The 13726-nt window shown below is 37.1% G+C and overlaps 2 protein-coding genes across 4 annotated transcripts in view; both read left to right on the forward strand.

Moving 5' to 3' along the window:
- The window catches only part of LOC136813870 (mRNA-capping enzyme-like), a 34902-nt gene extending 24042 nt beyond the window's left edge, over positions 1–10860 (forward strand). The window contains exons 7-19 of one of the 3 annotated variants that reach the window (XR_010847561.1): positions 251–475; positions 839–936; positions 1615–1716; positions 2826–2961; positions 3700–3774; positions 4212–4292; positions 4990–5073; positions 5494–5562; positions 7022–7122; positions 7783–7849; positions 8690–8813; positions 9347–10041; positions 10608–10860. Coding sequence is in view for 2 of the 3 variants with exons in the window: in XM_067070365.1 (XP_066926466.1) it covers positions 251–475; positions 839–936; positions 1615–1716; positions 2826–2961; positions 3700–3774; positions 4212–4292; positions 4990–5073; positions 5494–5562; positions 7022–7122; positions 7783–7849; positions 8690–8813; positions 9347–9441 (1257 nt within the window). In the remaining variant the exon portion in view is untranslated. Of the gene's footprint in view, positions 1–250; positions 476–838; positions 937–1614; positions 1717–2825; positions 2962–3699; positions 3775–4211; positions 4293–4989; positions 5074–5493; positions 5563–7021; positions 7123–7782; positions 7850–8689; positions 8814–9346 lie in introns of all 3 variants that reach the window. The other 2 variants (XM_067070365.1, XM_067070364.1) reach the window with 2 other exon arrangements.
- Positions 10861–11413: 553 nt separating this feature from the next.
- On the forward strand, positions 11414–12725 carry LOC136813874 (uncharacterized). The gene has a single exon (XM_067070371.1). It carries the CDS (start codon positions 11541–11543, stop codon positions 12162–12164), a length of 624 nt encoding a protein of 207 aa, XP_066926472.1. The 5' UTR covers positions 11414–11540; the 3' UTR covers positions 12165–12725.
- The last annotated feature ends 1001 nt before the right edge of the window (positions 12726–13726 follow it).

Raw genomic sequence — 13726 nt, forward strand, 5'->3', positions numbered from 1 at the left:
GCTCTATCTAGTGATTATTATAATAAGATTATAATAAGATATTTAAAATGGTCTATCGTCATGCTTCCCTGGAAGAGCTTCAGCTTCAAACACAGTCCATCGTGGTGTAAATCTGCGATCGAAATCGTGACAGTGTTATCCAGATGGATAGATGAATGTACAACGAGTTCATCGCTCTATGCTCTAGCAGAATATATCAAACTCATAAAAATTAAATGTTAAAAAGCAATGTTCATAAAAACTGTTTCAGTGTCGACCACCCGGCATATACAAACAGATGTACTTGCAAGAACTTTTCCAACGCTATGGTAACGTCAATGACACGCCAAAAGCACCAGAGTTACCTGAATGGTGTTTCGATGAAGAAGATCAGAATGTCAGTGATGATGAGGGTGATGGCGTTGAACGAGATGATGAGACGGGCGGGAATGAAGGGCGGCAACCTAAGAAAATGAAACGAAGGCCGTATAATGAGGTAATCTTTTTTATAAATTATTATTATAGGAAAGAGTTTTTTAAATGTTTACTGATGTAAGTTGTAGAATGTCACAACGAATCTCTATATTTAAAACGTTCCGTCTCCAGAAAGAAATTTAATATGATTTGCTTATAATCTTTATTATCATTTTTGTTTAGAGCTCTTGATGCATTTGCACCACTATTGAGTAGTGCTACTATTAAGTTTTTGGTTGGCCGGGGTTGAGAAATTGTATCCAGGGTCTATGTAAATATTAGTGACGCTAATAAGGGCTACTTACAATTCTTACTGAGAGCGTGGTTAGAAGGTCCTTTGTTTGCATAACATCGGCTGTTAATGTTACTAATACTTCTCTTCCAGAACGCGAAATTTTGCGAGAATATTCCCTTGGAGACAGTGAGTGCCCGAGGTGCAGAGAGGATACAAGATATTTGTGATGAAATGCTACAATGGAATAGGTGAGAGGTTTTCGTTAATATTGCAGAGGTTCTCGGAAGTGAACTTGATTATGATTCGTCAACTTTTCAGGGTTTTCAATGATCCTTGAGCCAAGGCTAGTTGTCCAATGAAAATACTTTGTCTTCAGAATCACTTTCGAACAAAACTTCAATGCTTCAAATGAAAATACACTTCACTAGTAATTTCTTCCGGCTTTAAAGAATAATATGTTAAAAAAATCAAGTTTCGAGCCAAGTACACTTTGTACTATTATACATACATAACTAGCAAAAGAAACTAATATTAATCTCCGAGCAGATTCTGATATTCCGCGCATGACACGTATTCACTCTAAAGGCCATGGCTCCGTAAAAGAATCAGCCCAGGTTGGCGCAACGCTTTGATCTTTTTTCTTCAAGATTTAAGATGAAAATTAAATGAGCTTTTTAGCGCGGTGATTGGCTGAAAAGACAACAATAGCACCAAAATCAAACGTCAATCTCATACGTAAACAATACATGAACATTAGAACAAGAAAAACAACGCATTTTGTATTGTTTTGACTGAACAACCAGTTCAGATCATCACATTCGCCATATCAATAAGTTTTTAGCGACCGATGACGAGATGTAGATACTTGAAGCTGGTTTCCTTCTTCTAATGAAGAACTGTCTTTCAAAATCTTTGTGTACTTTTAGAGGCAACTTTGGAGGAAGTCAACCTGTGTCGATGGATAGAAAAAATGTAGATTTTATACAACAAAAGCCTTACAGAGTAACATGGAAAGCCGACGGTACAAGGTATACTTGTACTCTTTTGCTGGAGTCGTTTATAATTCGTGTTCTATGATAATACTAATTATACTACTATGATAATATTGTTTTTTCTACTACATCTAAGTTAGTCGTCTTACATTATGTATCATAGTTCATCCCTGTCGCTATAATAGTAAAGTGCATACTTGTTCTTAAACTAGACCTACCACGTGATATTACAACCCTGTCTCTTGATCGAACACCCCTGTCTCAGTAGATCAGATCCGACTACAATCAGTGACAAAATACTTGGCACAAAGGGAAATTCCCCTCGAAATTTTATAACCACAAACAATTTGGAAGCGCTCTAAATTAGGTTGGAAGGATAGAGTTTTAACTCTGAGTTTTAACGCTAGACTTAAGATGGTCCAGTAGGGCTTGAAATATAGCCTAGAAACCCTTAAATCCCTCCCAGATCGAAAAAATCGATGAAATCAAGTTGAAAGCCCGAAATTGACATTCTCGCTCGAACTTCAATTTTTGAAAAAGGGTAAAATTGCCAATATATGGCACTGATTGTAGTACCTATTTCGGCTCATTATGGTACACCTATGTTTCACGAGACTAGAGCTTAATTCATTCAGGTGATGTTTGCCCCATTTGGTTTAAAGCATGAAGGTCTAGAGAGGTATCTTCTATTTGAAACTTAAGATTGCGCCTCACCTTGGGACGACAGATTGAATCTAGCCCTTTATTTACTTAAGCGGTAAACTTTTCCAAATTTTGCAATAAATTTTATTTAAATTCGGCGTTTGTGTAAAAACCACGCGAGTCACGCGTTTCGGACGGAAAACAAGTAGCTTCATTTACCATCCAAGAGTTTATCCTTTTTGAACTTTATGCTCGCTGTACTTGTTAGTTAGAGTCGATATTCGATAGCGCAGTAATCTATGACTTTTAAGCAGTTTTTCGAATGTTTTCTTTCATCGGGTCCATGGCCAGCTGACTCGGTTATCTTAACTTAACTTGAAATTGGATAGAGCGGGGATTCGAACTGCGAACCCCTAGTTTGAACCACAGACGCCTTGACCACTCCGCCATCGCTCCTTAGACCGAGCGTTCACTCTAGCCTGAACTTATTTTCTGCATTATAGGTACATGATGCTGATTGTAAAGGAAGGAGAAGTTTATTTTCTTGATCGTGATAACAGTGTGTTTCTTTCGGATAAATTCTTTTTCCCGAGACGTAAACAACCAGAAGAACATATCTTTGATACACTGGTTGATGGAGTGAGTCTTTTTCTTTGTTTCTTTTCTTAAACAGTCGCATGGGCCACTGGGATACTTTGAGAATGAAAGGTGCGAAAATGAAAGGATTCTTGTAGCGAAGAAGATCGATTATGGTGTTAGTCTTTTTCCGTCTTTTAGAGCTTATGATTCCTTCTTCCTTAAATTGCTTGATTTACCATCGTTATGAAGGATGGTCAGTGCTCCAATTTCAATTGGCAGGTAGTTTTGGGAGCGTATTGAAAATAATTTGAACAGGGCTATTAGGCCCAAAGCAGGGGTTCTAGGGCGGCAGAACCCCCTTGCAAAATCTTGAAATCTGAAATGATCCTAAGATAGGCTTAACTACAGTAAACACCCATTTTGATTTAAAAAAGGAACAAAAGAAATGTAATTAACATGATTAAAAATTAGCGAAGCCTTTATAGCCTTCAAATTTTAACCAGGCAAAGTTAAAAAAGTAAGCTTCGGAATGACCGATAAAAACTACGAGAATGACCGGTAATTACCGGTCACCAGCCGCTATTTGCAGTACTGATGGTCATCCGCAGTAATAACTGGTAACAAAAATACATATTCCGCCTTCTTGATAAGGGTTTTTCAATAGAGGCAATCCCTTACGAAGACCTAACATTTGCTTCCATAGTTACGTTACTTAGTCAATTTGAAAACTCTCTTTTTCAAGTGCACCACATTAATTTAAAACGGTCTGGAGGTTTAAGCTTTATTTGTTGTTTTCAGGAACTTGTTATGGACAAAGATGAAAAAGGAAAACTACATCCAAGATATTTAATATATGACATCATCAAATTCGAGGTACCAGTCGGCCAACTTTACTTTCTGCTGTAAGATTTGGTGATATTCATTACGTAATCTCTTTTTTCATATGAACAGCTCTTGATCACCTATACGACTGCTCTCTAACTACTGGACTGGATCAGGTTTCCCATATAAAAAGAAGCGTGTCCAGTTTTAGAGCTGACTAGTCCGTCATCTTGTTTTCAATTCTGGTCGTCAACATAAAATTCAACAGATTCGAATGTTTTGAAATAAAAACGTTCGAAAATCTAAGATAAATTAGAAAACAACATGTTGGAATAGTCTCAACTTCAAAACGGACACACCTAGGAGAAACCTTGAGCTGTTAGCCTATTTTGTATGTAAAGGAATTTGATATATGTGGCCCATACGAATATAATTGTGCAGAGAAGAAAACTCTTTAGTTGATCAACACTTTGAACTTTGTAATTCAGGGACAAGATGTTGGACACACAGATTTGGATCGAAGATTGCTATGCATCGATAAAGAAATCATCAAGCCAAGAGCCATCGGTGTATGATTTTTCATTCAACTATTTAATTACACACTTTTTATAAGAACATTCAATTTTTGAAGCCTTTGGATGTCTCAACTTTTTGAGTTTTGAAATGTTCTTGAAATGTTCTAATCTTCACCATTTTGTGCGTATTTTTGTCCATTTTCTTAAGAAATTGGCCGTCTTAGAGTCCGCGAAACCTTAAAATATTCCTAACTTATTCTTAATATTTCAACCATCGAAGCCTTATGTTCTTACATAGTTTGCTCTTATAAAAAACGTCTATGAAAGGTCGTTTACCCATTTTCGAATGCCGAAATGCCGTAACTTTAGATCTTGAAGTAATTAGTTTTAGGATAAATACCCAAATTAAGAACACTCCTGTCTCAACCAAGTGAAATAATATTATATTTCATTCGGAATCATGTTCATTCGGTAGTGACTGGGTAGCTCAGCCGGTAGAACATTCGCCTTACAATCCAAGGGTTGTGGGTTCGATCCCGGGTCATCGCCAACTCAGCGAATGGATAGCTAGACTGGGTAATCTGTTCTAGGCGGTAAGTTACTGGGAGTCTAGAGTAGGTGTGACGCTCCACCTCAGCATTCAACTTCCCAGGTCTAGCGCAAATAGAAAAGGCGATAGACTTTCTCACTCCTAGCTCCACCAACAGCCACAAGATGAATATACTTACTTTTTACCCTACGGTGTTTTTAGGTTCAATCAGGTCGTGTTGACAAATCCAGTGAGCCGTTCGGTATTCGTAAGAAAGCTTTCCATGCTGTAGAAGGTGCCCAAAAGGTTAGAGTTCAGGGTTTTGTTTCTGTGATGCTTGAGAAAAATTTACACTAAGATTTTGTCATTTAACGTCGAAATTTGTCTAATGTGGTAAGGATACGTCCAAATCCAAGAATAAAACCTGTTAGACAATTAAGAAGAAATTTTGGCGAATTTAACCGAAATTCGTCAAGTCAAATTAAATTAACGCCAAAATTAATCTTTTCGACCACCCGCCAAATTCGAATAATTTTATTCAACCCTCAAATTTGTGCTATTTCGGGCCTTCAAAAAAGGTTTTATTGGCTTTTCGCCAAAACATCCTTATCCACCAAATTAAATTCCCTGTGAAAAAACGTCCATTCTCGCCAAAATTTCTTTCTATGCTGAGCACGTCATGTTCGATTACATTTTGTATTAAATGTTCTATATCTTTAATTTCAGTTAATGGACGAAATTATGCCGAAGATGCCGCATGAAACCGACGGTTTGATCTTCCAACCTCTTCTTGATGTACGTAACCTCTTTTCCATACAAACAGACTAATTTCTTAAGATTTGGGTTTTCTCGAAATACCTTTACGGCAGTTTAACAATGATCTTTCTTACCCGAAATTTAGATTACCAGTTTGCATCTTTTATAGTACCTTTTTTTATAAGAAAGTTTATCCCGCATCAGTAAGATTCTAACGATTTCATTGGTCAAAAGACATCACGTGGAGGTGGGATATATACCGTATCTGTCTCCCTCACGTTCGATTGAGAAAAAAAAGAAGACATTGCATATTGACGAATGTGCTTTCGAATGTTTTGATCAAAATTCGAATGTTTTGTTTTGAAAATAATTGAAATCGAAATTGAAATGGTCGGGGTTGAGAAAGTCAACAAACAGAAAATCTTCAAAGTTATTTTGATTTTTACTTTTCTTGAGTTTGTATGGATACAGCACGACTTTTAATTGCGATGTTATAAAATGCAACTTTCATGGATCCCACTTTCACTGTTTGATTTACTTTGTAGCTCTTTGATGTAAGTATCTACTTGATGGATAGTTCTGAATTTTGTTCGTGCTTTTGGAAAAGATGAAGGGACTTCAACGGGATAAATCCGTTGCACGGTCGTCTCGAGGTGGGATACGGAATATACAGGGATCAGTAAAACCGTATTGGGACTCGGCAAGCCCTGCCACCAATACGGTTTTACTGACCCTGTATATCCCGTATCCCACCTCGAGAAGACCGTGTAACTAATAGTCTTCCCCTATATCAGGCTCGCATTATGTATAGCATTCTATTGTTCTTAGACAATAGAGCTATTGTTTAGGTACCAAAAATTGAGGCTGCATATGCTTACAAACGTTATGCTTATTGAAAAAAACATGTAACACTTTTTAACCCATTTGGTTTTCTCAAACGGCTACCGAAGTTCCGTCGTGGAAATTAAATACTATTTTGATTTTTTTTGATTTCGCCTCCTGTCGTAATATAATTTTTTTAAACCTAAAAAAATAACCGATCTTATTCATAAACTTCACTGTTAAAAGTTCTTTCGTCTCAGCGAAGTATATATATTTAAGTATAAAGAGGCTTGCTTTTCTGTCTCAAAGTTCTGCATCATTCACAAGTTTCAAAAACATGTGCTTATTTCCTGTGTAAAATCCATTTTAAATTTCCGTCGCAGACAAAAGAACCTTGCTTTGACCACTTCAATTTGTCTAAAAGATTTTATTTTTGCTTGAGTCCCGTTTCATATCAGACACAAATTTCTTATCAGGACAGTGTCTGCCTAGTTTTATATTAGGCTAATCTAAGCGAAAAAATGTTTTTCTTTTCCTCTTTCTGACCAATCTTGCTCCACATCCGTATCAATTCAATGCGAAAAAGCTTGTAAATCAAAAAGGATAATTAAGTAAACGATACCACGCTTATTTAAAAAACAAAACCTTTAAAACTGTTATTTTCTACACTTTTCAGCCGTACGTACCTGGTCAATGTCCATTTGTTTTAAAGTGGAAACCTCACGAACTGAACTCTGTCGATTTTTTGTTAAATATCATCACCGTAAAAAGAGAAGGGTAGGTCTCGATCAAAGGTTTATGTAAAATTCGAAGGGCTAAATGGCGCTTTTCCAAGCAAGAAAAATGAATATTGCAAAAAGTATTGTTGCTATTATTTTAGAAAATCCGTGAAGCTTCTGATTGGTCAAGCGCTGGAATTCTATTGTAATGTCCGGTAGGATTTCCTATCGAGAAACGGCACACTTTTCAGTCAAAGCCAGCCATCTAGCACTTCGGGCTTTATAAATCTGTGGTCTCAATCGTTACTACGTTCTGTAATTCACTCTCTATCGCGATGTTGTCCTCTTGATGGACGACGCAGTGCTTAATATTTCACGGAGTTATTATCGTACCGTACTAATGGCTAACTATTCGAAAGTTAGGCTGCTTGCATCCACTAACGGATTCGTGTTGGGGTTACCGAAGACTCTCTAGAAACTTAATCTGTTTAACACTAATCTGTCCTCGGCGCATGATTTCTTGTCCTCTTGTCCCCTTAACTCGCAAGCCCTTATAATAATAGCTCTCTGCCACTACAACTCTGACTCCATAACCCAAAAAAAGCTTAAGCGTTTCAGGCTTGAAGACTGGACTGTAAAAATTGAAATAAAATAAAATGAAACCAGCTATAATCATTTGTAAGATGTTAACCAATTTTTTTTTCTTTTCTTTTTTCAGGTGTCTAGCGGAAAGAATGGGAGCGCTTTTCGTTCAAGGGTACGATCAACCATTCTCGCAAATCAAGGTAAGTATTTAGTATTTAAAGCCATTTAGCGTTTCCTGAATGTATGATTACATTTCGGAGTTTTATTTCGTTTTTTGAACAAAAATGACTATAATCCTAGTACCCTTCTGTTATCAATCAATTCTGTAGCTAGTTTATGTATCTGTATTTTCCTGCAACGGAAACGGTAAGCTTCTAATTTGTCTAGATCCTGACTGTCTGAGGACGACTATAAAACAGCACTCTTACCGTACTCGATTTTGCGAGTCAGAACTACGGGTTTTTTCCAAATCGCTTCAATCAATCGACTCCACCGCCCTCAAAAGTGCAAATACATAAACTCGCTTATGTTTGAAAGTTTTCACTAAATCGAGGGAAGATCGAAGATTTTGGAATTTTGGGAGCTTTATTCTGATTTTTCCCCGAAGGTTAGATTTCTTTGGAGAGGGGCTAGACTTATTGATTTTTACACTTTACATTACGATTTACACTCCACAGGAGCCTGGAATTCCCGAGTTAGAAGTGATAACTCGAGTTTTTTTTAGCTTTTAACTTTTCGAGTTATTTTGTTTTTTTAACTCGGTTTTTTTTCGTGCTTTTAACTGTTCGAGTTATCATTTTTGTGATGACATCATAATGACGTCACAAAACTGAAATTATGACGTCACTTTTAAAATAACTCGGGAATTCCAGACCCCCACTCCACATTAACGCGAGATCATTTGAGGATAGAGAAGTGACTGAAAGGGTTTGGAACAACCCTGATTCACCGCTAATCAGGATCCAAACAAGACAAAAAACCAACCGTCTCCATCACCGAAAAACACATCCTACATAAACTAACTCGCTTATACCATTTAGGTGACGGCAGAGTTGAAACATTACGACAAACGAATCATTGAATGTACTTGGGATAAAAATCAATGGAAATTCTTGAGGTTACGTGAAGATAAAAGTTTTCCTAATGCCTTCAAAACCGCAACAAGTCAGTATCTAAAAATTCTGTAATCTTAGTCGTTTTCACATTTATATTTTCGTCCACCTTTTACATGAAAGTTTTACATGAAATTGCCAAACCTTTATTTTCAGAGCTAAAGCCAGATTTTGGATAATGGAGGGGCCAGAGATATAGTGACTCGGGAGAGGCAATCATGGTTTACACCAAGGGGAAAAATTTTGATTTTGACACCCGCAAATGCCTTAAAATAGTCCTGTTTCAAACTGATTTGCAAGTACTCTCGAGTACCTAATAAGCGTCTCCCCGCTAGTTAATTTTTCGAAAATTTTCCACCCAGGACATTCTTATTCCAACCCCCCCCCCCAACTTATTAATTTTTGGAAAAATGTTAGCCTTTTTTTCAAATTTTCCACCCAGAACATTTTTATTCAACCAATCCCGCTTATGGCCCTGATTTCCCTAGGAAAATTGGACTCTGCTTATTTCACTCAGCCCTTCATTTAAGCACAAAAGAGTAACAAATGATAAACCAATCACTTTCACTTTCACTTTCTTTTCAGGTGTATGCGAAAGTATCAAGAAGCCTGTAACAAAAGACTTTCTCTTGGACTATATTAAACGATTCGGTTTTCGAAGGCCTTTAGGTCAACATTAAGATCCGAGATATTGTAGTGGAGATGGTTTTTTATATACGATTATAATAGTGAGAGATGAATCGTTGGAAATATTTCTGGAAGTGGACCAGACTATGATCATCGTAAATCGTAACGGAAAGATACGTTTAGAACACTTCCATCAGCTCTAGTCTACGTTAAAGCATGGCTACACTCCATCGGGCTCTTCCAGAAAATCCGTTCATTGTTCTAATGACCCACCCTGGAAGCTTCGATTTTTCACACCATGGACATGTATTATACTCCTGGGCGAGCATCAAGTTGACCCCATGGCCACTTGAGAATTACCACATTTGACATTTGAAATTCACCCCCATGAACATGGCAGTTTTCAGAATACTTTCGATATCCCCGGACAAGATATCTTCCGTCAATAATGAGCGTTTTTTTCTGGAAAAGGCCAATATATGTGATTATGCCAAGATTGCGAAGTATGGATGGAAGATCTTAAATGCTGTTCTCTGGGACGTGTGTTGTTGTTTTATTGCTTCTTAAAGCACGATATATCGGCATATTAACATTGTTGGACACGGTTATGTGAGATGAAGAAACCTTTTTATAGGAGAATCTAGTATTCGCTGGTAAGAAACGACATGTTATTTCAAGTTTTTAGAATTTCTTACCAAGAGGGCTCTGGATTTGTACATGGTTGATTGATTTTTCGGCATTGGGCTTTTCCAGAAAAAAAAATTAATATAGAGGGTGGAAGATTAACATTTTTTGGATATTAACCCCGCCCCCTCCCCCGGCATTGTGACTTTTGACCCTAGGACAGCAGGTTTAATCCTCAGACAAGCATCAGTTGACCCCTTGGTCATTCAAAATCACTCCCAAACAGAGCAAGTTAACCTCCCCCCGTATAAGTCAAATTTTGTAGATTTTTCGTTTCCCCCGGACACTATACCGAGTTTATGTATGTGTGTTTTTCAGCGACGGAGACGGTAAGGTTCTAATTTGGCTAGATCATGACCAACTGAGGACGACGGTAAATCAGCATATTTGCGGGTCAGAACTGCGGGTTTTTCAAAATCGCTTCAGTCACTTTACCGTCCTGAAAAGTGCAAATACATAAACTCGCTATTCATGTTTCTAGTGCTGGAAATCAGGCTCTCGTTTAAAGATCTACTTTTATTGAATTGCAAAGTAGTATCGTTATGGTGAGACAAATCTTGAAGGTTAGCTTTCTATCATTGATATGCGTTGGTTAAAATGGCGTCATTTTTCCTTTCGGTAAAAACCAAAGAAGCTGGAATTCACCACTATTAGAAAATATTGATCGAATTCCGGGTTTTTTTTTCGGATGTCCTCATTATACCTGTTTACAAAGAAAATTTTTATTCGAAATTATTATGTATTAATGATATATTTATTTTAAGAAAAAAACGGTCTTTGACCTAACTTAAACATATAATGTTTTACTGATCAATTCATCAGCTACAACTAAGGATGGAGGTATAGCGGTTGATTCTGATTGGTACGATTTAAAAAAACTTTATGCTTTTTATTCAAAGATAGATTACGTCATGATCTACATCATAGCGTCATCACCAGGACACTGTGTATTTCATAAAATGTCGCTTTTTTAACATTGCTGAAATTGCAAAGATTAGATTTCGATGTCTGGTGTAATGCATGCATGTAGAGCAGAACTTATATCTAAAATAGCTTTTTCTACTAACATTGTTGATGTCCCTTTGAAAGACTTTGATGTGCATTTTGACCAAAAACCAATCTCGTACCCAGGGCCACTTGTACCATTTTTTGATTTTACTGATGGGCGTGAGCGCTCTATCATAATTATCAAAAAGCGGGCTAAGTGACTGGATACGAGTTTGCCAAAGGCCCACTGGATAAAATAATGGTAGCTTTTCTCGATTCAAGTGTGGATTTCAATAACTGAATTATAATGTCTTAATTTGATGTTTCATATTATACTCTTTTATTTTCAGCCCAAAAAAAGTAAAAAATAACACAAACGAAAGTCAAAATTATTACTTCAAGCGTCACTAAAATTATCAGACCATTTGGTCTTTATCAATCTTTACTCGGTGGTTTTAAACGAGGCTTTCATTCAATAATAATGGAAATCGAGTTCGAAAAATACATCACACAAAGGAAAGTATGGCCACAAGAAGGTCGCCATATATTGGCGCAGCATACGAAAGATTATGTCATAGTTTACCAGGCGTTTAAACCATCGTTAGCGGAGTATGCTGTTGAGCATCAACGTTTTGGAGGTGCAGAGTACAACCCGGACCCGGATCGAATGTCTTGGATCAAAACTAATTTCTTGTGGATGATGTATCGATCCGGGTGGGCCACTAAACCAAATCAAGAACGTATTTTAGCTATTTTTGTTAAATTGGACGGATTTGAGGAGATTTTGCGGAATGCTTATACAGGAAAACTGGAAAAACACGAAGGTGTTGAAAAGGATGATATTCAAGTCCGCTTGCAATGGGACCCTGATCACGACCCATACGGCGAAAAAGTGCTACGTCGGGCAATCCAGCTTGGTTTGAAAGCGAACATTAGAAAACAATTTAATGAGGAATGGATCTTGGAAATTAAAGATGTGACTGATTTCGTGAAGGAGCAACACGAATTTGTTTTGAAAAATGATTTGGATAATTTGACGGTACCGAGAGAAACGGAATATCGTCCACTCGATGATAGTGTTTATGATCGAGTATTTAACTATTGAGATTGCCTCTAAGGTGTTCGGAAAAAACAAACAATAAATAATTGATTCGATCGATCGAATCAAAGCCTTTAAATCCAAAAGTCTTTCACGCCCGAGCAAAAATCTTCTTTCTTTGGAGTTGAAATTTCCGGGCGTCTTCTCTTGATCTTAAAACCCAAACATATTGTCTTGCCATCAAAACCTACTAACGATCAAATCATGCCATCTTTTGAGCTTTGTTTGAAAAGGCAAATATTTAAACTGGCAGCTGATGACGTCATTAAATATGGCGAATTTGGGGCAATCCTTGGGGTTGAATCGAAGAAATTAAAAAAAAAAAACACTGTCTAAATTTTCGATATAGAAACTTTTTTTACGAGACTAAGTTGGTTTAAAAGATCCAAACTCAGAAGCAGCCGCCGAAGATATTTTTTAGAAATATGTGTTCTTATCTTCTAGGAGACCAAATGATGACCATTCAATTTTTTATACAAATGATGTGTTCTGATTTCTAGGAAACCTTTATCGCACTATTGTTTTCCCTAAACTTATCATTACTATATGGTTTGATGTGTTATAAAATCTCGGAAAAACAGTTTGCCAAGATAAACTTGTAAGATATTTGTTTTGCTCCACAAAAGATGTGTTCTGGGTTCTGAAGCTTTCTAGGGTTTACGGAAGCCCTAAGCGGCCACAAGGACAACAATTTCACACAACAATATTAATCACTCGCAACAATATTTCAATATTTCACAACAATATCAATATTCTCACAACAATATCAAAATTCTCACAACAATATCAAACTTCCCACAACAATATCAAAATTCTCACAACAATAATAATATCGACATTCTCACAACAAATATGAAGAAACTGGAAAAAAGTGCTCTCCTCCACCAGTGATTTTTTACGTCTTGTTAATGATGAAAAATCTTCCATGAGGACAGGACCTTAAATTACAACACATGTAGAGGCGCCTTGTGTTACAATAAATTTACAGAGAGAGTCTGGTCATAGTCGTCATTGAGTGCCGTGGAGGAGACTGCACCACAGTCACCTTATTTGCAGGTGTTTTTTATTCGATCTTAGAAGCTGGTCCATACCGTCCGTAAAGCTTATGGTACTTATGGTTTCTCTGGAAATTGGAAAACTTTATACAGTGGTTAACTTTTTTCCTATCATTTGTAAGGTGACGACTATCAGATTCTCTGTTATTTTATTGTAATTATTCGACCATTCAATCACCACGTGATTTAGCTACACCTACACGTAGATCCGGGGGGGGCACTGACATTGACGGCCGACGGAGACATGCCGCTGGAGTTTGAAAAGTGGACCCTGTCAGATATGAATGTTTGGTATATTTGGGACCCTGTCGGACCTATTCTCATGGAAGATTTTCATCGTCATCAAGACGTAAAAAATCACTGCGGGTTACCTAGACAACAAGGACACGGTAGATGACATTGATTATACTCCTGTTTCATCAGAACTCATCATCATTTCTGGCTGATTAATTTTCGAAGATCAGATCAGAACAGATCAAAATTTCTAGCTGAAACATGCTCTCAGAACACATC

The sequence above is a fragment of the Clytia hemisphaerica genome, unplaced genomic scaffold (assembly GCF_902728285.1).
Source record: "Clytia hemisphaerica strain Z4C2 unplaced genomic scaffold, Clytia hemisphaerica genome assembly, whole genome shotgun sequence".
In the NCBI taxonomy this organism is placed as follows: domain Eukaryota; kingdom Metazoa; phylum Cnidaria; class Hydrozoa; order Leptothecata; family Clytiidae; genus Clytia; species Clytia hemisphaerica.

What these genes read in the sequence shown, in the direction of transcription:
- LOC136813874 (XM_067070371.1), top strand. Translation starts at nt 11,541, where the DNA reads ATGGAAATCGAGTTCGAAAAATACATCACACAAAGGAAAGTATGGCCA.